Consider the following 5,376-nt stretch of genomic DNA (forward strand, 5'->3'; position numbering starts at 1 on the left):
ATTTCAAATTCTGTACCTCTTCGAGTTTTGTAACAAGCAGATGAAAGATTTATGAAAACATAATGACAAAAAGGAAAGCATACATTATGCTAAGGTTTCTTAATTAAAAATTGGTGCCTGGCGACCATATTCTTCTAGCGAATTTTTTCCCCCCTCTAATTTCGAATGGCAAAATAGCACCGAGTATATAAAGCATGCATGTAAGAGAGACAAAATTTATTAATTCCTTCATAATAACTTTTATAACACAGAAAACGAAACCTACCATATGATAAAACAAGGTGGAAACAATCTGCAACATATTCAGATGTAATATTTCAGTTTGGAAAGAAAGTGTTCGGAGTGAGAAAAACGACAAAATTAGAAATTCAACGATAAATTATGAAAAGAATTTTCCATTTCTATTTAAAAAATATTTTTTTTTTTCATTCCAAAGCACGACTGCTAATTGAGTTGTTTTGAAACATCCTTTTTGTACTTGAAAAGTCCTTCCAAAAAAAAAAATGATCGTGAACGAATCGATTTTTGATAACAAAAAATCATTAACCACCCGCAGAAAACTAATTTGCACAATCAGATGCAGATAAAAATGAATTCTGGTAATTTTGTATCATAAATTAACAACAAATTTTGGAAAATAATAATGAGGCAACATATTAAAAATTAAAAGGTCAGAAAAGTACTGAATGACTCTATTTACCGAACATATCGGATCTTAGATACGTGACTTCGTGATGGATTTTTACAGTAAAAACACTGCTGGATGTACAAAATGAAGAAATTTCTGAAAAAATAACAACGACTATTCGTTAAACATGATTGGGTTCTGGTACCCCTTCTTCATCGCTCCAGTGGTCTTCTTGTAATCTTGAAACTTTTTCTAGCTTTTGATCTGGAAGCTGCTCATCCATATCTGGACTCCAAATGTGTATCATACGGTCATTTCCCGAACTGATAATCTGGATGATATGCTCTCGTAATTAACCAAAATTAAAGATTTAACGTACTTTTGTGCTTTGAAAATGGCATCAAGAAATTCTAATTTTTTAAAAAAGAGGCGCCTTTACTAAACTCTAATCTTCTCCAAGTATGAAACAACACAGAGATTTAATGCCTGAACATACCATACTCTTACCTCATTGTACTTTTGGCGATATACACATGCGTTGACTTGTTGAAAATGACCCACAAGAAGGACGCGAAAGTTTTCTTGATCCTTTTTATCCAGAGTTAAAATAAGAACCTCGTTACCCACAGGCGTGCAAGTTCGTAACACTCCATCATCCGAACAGATATCGAAACGAATAGATGGAGCGATTTTAGTAGTATATTCCTGAGGCAACTAGAAAAAAATCAAAGTCGTCGAAAGATGAAAAATTTCTATTTTGGAATGTTCAAAAATTTGCTGTAACGCCACCAGTAGTGAATATGTTAGAAGCTACAGATTTTTTTGGGAAAAGCCTGACAGGTTTCGAATCAAAACCATTTTTTTAAGCGTGTTATATAACGAGATTGAAAAGATTGAAAATCTAAAATGAGATACGTTCTGAGTTCTGAAAAATCAAAAAGTACCCAAACATGGTTTATTATTTCCATCGTATGAGCTCTCCAGACAGTATAAGTATGATTCAGTGACAATGAAACCAGGTACAAACCATCTTTTGAAAACCTCAAACCGCTAATACATTCAGCACCAGAATCTTTACAGTGACAAGAAAATCGACTAGAAGGCGTCACAGTCATTAATTGGCTCCTCGAACTTCTGCAAATTACTTTAAATAGAAGAAATATGTGTGTGTATTAATATGAAAGTGGATCAAACAACATAGAACTGCTAAAAAGCCGTGGCAGTTTAGAGATACCAAAATGAAAAAAGGTTGTGATGCAATTTTGAAAAAAATTTTGACTAACAAGTGTTGATTACTTTTCTTGCTTTTCTTCTTTTTACGTGTTCATATGGGTAGAAGAACACTAAAACGTCTAGAACATACGAAAGTATATTGAATTATGATAATCAAGAAAAAAAAAATTGAAAAAATGTTAGCATTATGGGAATGTAACTGGAAGATTGTAGGTCATGCTAATGTACTATAAATGCATCTCAGTTAGAAGACCGTCCAGAAAAACCGAATAGGAGGAAATTCAAAAAGTATTGTTACTCAAAAACAAATGTCAAGGAAATATTTGTAAATATGTTAAAATGGAAATGGCATCGAACTCAAAATTTCGGAAACATTTTATGAACAATTTGAAATGAAGAGATATAAAGTTTTAAAAATATTCAGCAAAAGCGTCAAGCATCAATCTTATGAAACAACTATCTGAATTCCGAATTTTTCACCTGACGTCCCAAACCACAATGTTCCCACGGACAGAGCCAGTAGTTAAAATGTTTCCGCCCTCTAGAGACCATCTCACCGATGAAACCCGCTCATCTGGCCACCTCAAATTATGGGAAGAGTCACCAACTCTGAAAGAAACAACACTGTCAAAGTTGGATTAATTTTTGAAACGAAGAAATGAAGTATAGCAAAAGCGCCAAAATTATTGTGATGATCAAAATAACAACACTGACTATAATCGAAATTTATGACTGCAGAACAGGAGGGAAACGAAGAAAAATTTTAACTATTAATTAATTATGAAACCATATAATTTAGAAAAAATTGACTGTTTTGCGGCTTTTATATAAATGGTCGCTTCAATAATACTTTAAATTTTGGTTTCGCTTAAACAACCTTTTCGCTTAGTGAAATGAATTACTAATAATATACATCAAACTTACCTGGGATCAATAAGAATGATATTTGAGGTTAAATTTGCCACGGCTATCAGTGGATTTCGTATGAAAGCATTACACCAATGCATTTCCGTTATTTCATTATCAAAGAAATATTCATCTACGACTTGAGTTTTATTAGCGTCCCACAGCTGAAGCAAATTAACAACATATAAGTGTATATGAATTTTGGTTTTAGATTGACGGAGTTGTTGAAACTTGGGAGTTATTTCATATTAAATTTACCAGTCACTGCGCCAAAAGAATTCAATAATCACTGAATATTTGGTTTTCCACAAGAAAATGGATATTGCTTCATGCTCTTTTATTGTTTTGTTACTTCCTTATTAAAGAAAATCAAGACCACCAGTACCAGTTATCCCGCTGATCTTTCAAGCAATTTCAAGCACAGATTAGACTTCTATAATCATGTTCTGTTTGTTTGTGTAACAAGCTTATACGTGCAAAATGAGCCGATACGAATATGTAGAAATAGAAATTCTTCCAAATTAAATCTGCGAAAAAGACTATGAATCAATTTCAAATTTCGAAGTGGACTGAGTATAAACGAGTCACACCTAGGCAATTATAATTCACTAATTAATTTAGCTTAATAAAGAAGACAAAAACCAGCCTTCACTTTTCCAACTTTATCTGAAGATATAAATGTGCTTGTGTCTTGGGGATACCACTGACAGCATGTTATCAAAGATCCATGCAAACTGGAAAGGAAAAAGAATTCCAAATTAGTACTAAGGTACTCTACAAGAAATTAAATCAATGGAAACGAAACTAGGAAACGAAAAAAGGTCATTGAAGTAACTTTCTGAGCTATTTCTATAAAGTGAACGGACCACGCTGCGCGGCAAGGGATAACGGTATGTTCCAACCGACTCCGACTCTCAGCTGAGGGCGGCCTTTCCAAATCCACTATAGATATTTCACCACGAGATGCACCACATAACAAGCTATAAATAACTCCATATTCAAAATTTCTTCTATATTTGTCGCGATAACATGTGCAAGTTCTCGAATGCAGCGTTTGGTTAAAAAAACTAATCCTATTGCATAGCTTAAGACCACTCTGACAATTAAATTTGTTGGGTTATCAAAAAAACTTCATCTGCATGTAATTCGAGAGATCAGTTGAACAATTCACTGGCACTGCTTAAGCAGAAAGCTGAAGATGTCCGCAAAAGATTAGACTTAATTTTTACATCTAATTTAAAGCTTGAATCAAAAAAATGATTGGAAAACCTACTATCGGTTGTCAACCGGATCCATGTCCATGCTATGGACTCCTGATGCTAATGATGAGGTAAATGGTATTTGTTGCCGCCAACTGATCCTAAACATCAATGATATGTTAATTAGATGTCAAAATGTTTGAAGTATGCTCTAAGTTGTGCTCCGAACAACTCAAAAAAAATGAATTTACAGTGCCTTAAAAACATTAAATATCCTAATTACCGCAAGTACTTCATCCTCTTTTCGATTACATGTTGTTGAAGGTTGCATTTAAGTAATCCCGGACGAGCGCTTTTACCCATTATATTGTGCCATAAAAAATAACGCGGGGAAAGACTTGAGCCGGGAATGTTTCCTAAATTATATTCTAAATCACATGAGCATCAAATGTTAAAGATGAGACTCACCCCAAAGTAGCTTCTGCTGAGAATCAATTGAAATTTCAATATTATAACGTTTATTGTTCTGCGAAATGTTAACCATTAGTATAGAAATTCTATTCCTTTCAATATCGTAATGTTTCAACTGTAATATTACACTATTACCAGATCACTAAAGTACTAGTTTTAGGTAAAATTCAAAGTGAACCGTTGTGTCGTATGGAAATTTTGCCATTTTGCGCAATAACACTGTTGTGGGTGTTAAGATCAAATGGAGTTGAAGGTATTCGTGGCAATCGTTTCTGCCGGCGATGCTGAAATCCCGAATCTTGATCGAATATATGTTTTACACATATTTGAAGTTACGGGAAGAAACAATCAAAGAACTCGGTGCAGCAACCTGCAGTTAATTTGGCTTAGCTTTGCTTATGACAGCTAATTCCTCGGTATAGGATAGGAAAGTCCTGAAGAAGGTTGTTTACCTTGCTGGGGATCATACGTGCTTCTTTGTATTTTGTGTGAACTGGTTGTGCGCGTTCGTTATCCTCTCTAATTCATTTCTCCTCATTAACGTTGAAATATTCCATAACACTTAATTTATTTAATACTTACTTCAAAAGTAAATGGAAATTCACGTAAAGAACGAGTGAAATGAACAGAACAAATAACACAATGATCTACGTAAATGACGCTGCAAAGACCCCAACATAAACCCCACTCTTACTTTCCCGTTCATCAATTCCCACATCGTCTCTTCTTTTGTTCTCTCTTCTCTGACTTCACAACCTCACATATTTCTTTTTGTCTGAAACTCTCCTCACTTTATTTTCATATCAGTTCCACTATTTGTGTTGCAATTCTTTTCAGGAACATATTTTCCGGAAGATTTCTTCATCATGTTTCAATGGAGTACAGTGATTTGGGAGTTTACGATGAAAGCATATCTAAATCACTTTCCTGGAACCGTTC

The 5,376-nt window shown here is 34.1% G+C and overlaps 1 protein-coding gene across 1 annotated transcript; it reads right to left on the minus strand.

The window, feature by feature from the left end:
- Positions 1–648: 648 nt before the first annotated feature.
- On the minus strand, positions 649–5,052 carry LOAG_08405 (hypothetical protein). The gene is made up of 11 exons (XM_020447693.1): positions 4,890–5,052; positions 4,616–4,721; positions 4,250–4,382; positions 4,041–4,127; positions 3,634–3,747; positions 3,414–3,501; positions 2,786–2,931; positions 2,342–2,470; positions 1,573–1,762; positions 1,136–1,342; positions 649–959 (listed from the first exon to the last, which is right to left on the minus strand). Exons 1-11 carry the CDS (start codon positions 4,902–4,904, stop codon positions 810–812), a joined length of 1,365 nt encoding a protein of 454 aa, XP_020302106.1. The 5' UTR covers positions 4,905–5,052; the 3' UTR covers positions 649–809.
- Between the last annotated feature and the right edge of the window lie 324 nt (positions 5,053–5,376).

The sequence above is a fragment of the Loa loa genome (assembly GCF_000183805.2).
Source record: "Loa loa unplaced genomic scaffold supercont3.66, whole genome shotgun sequence".
Classification (NCBI taxonomy): Eukaryota; Metazoa; Nematoda; class Chromadorea; order Rhabditida; family Onchocercidae; genus Loa; species Loa loa.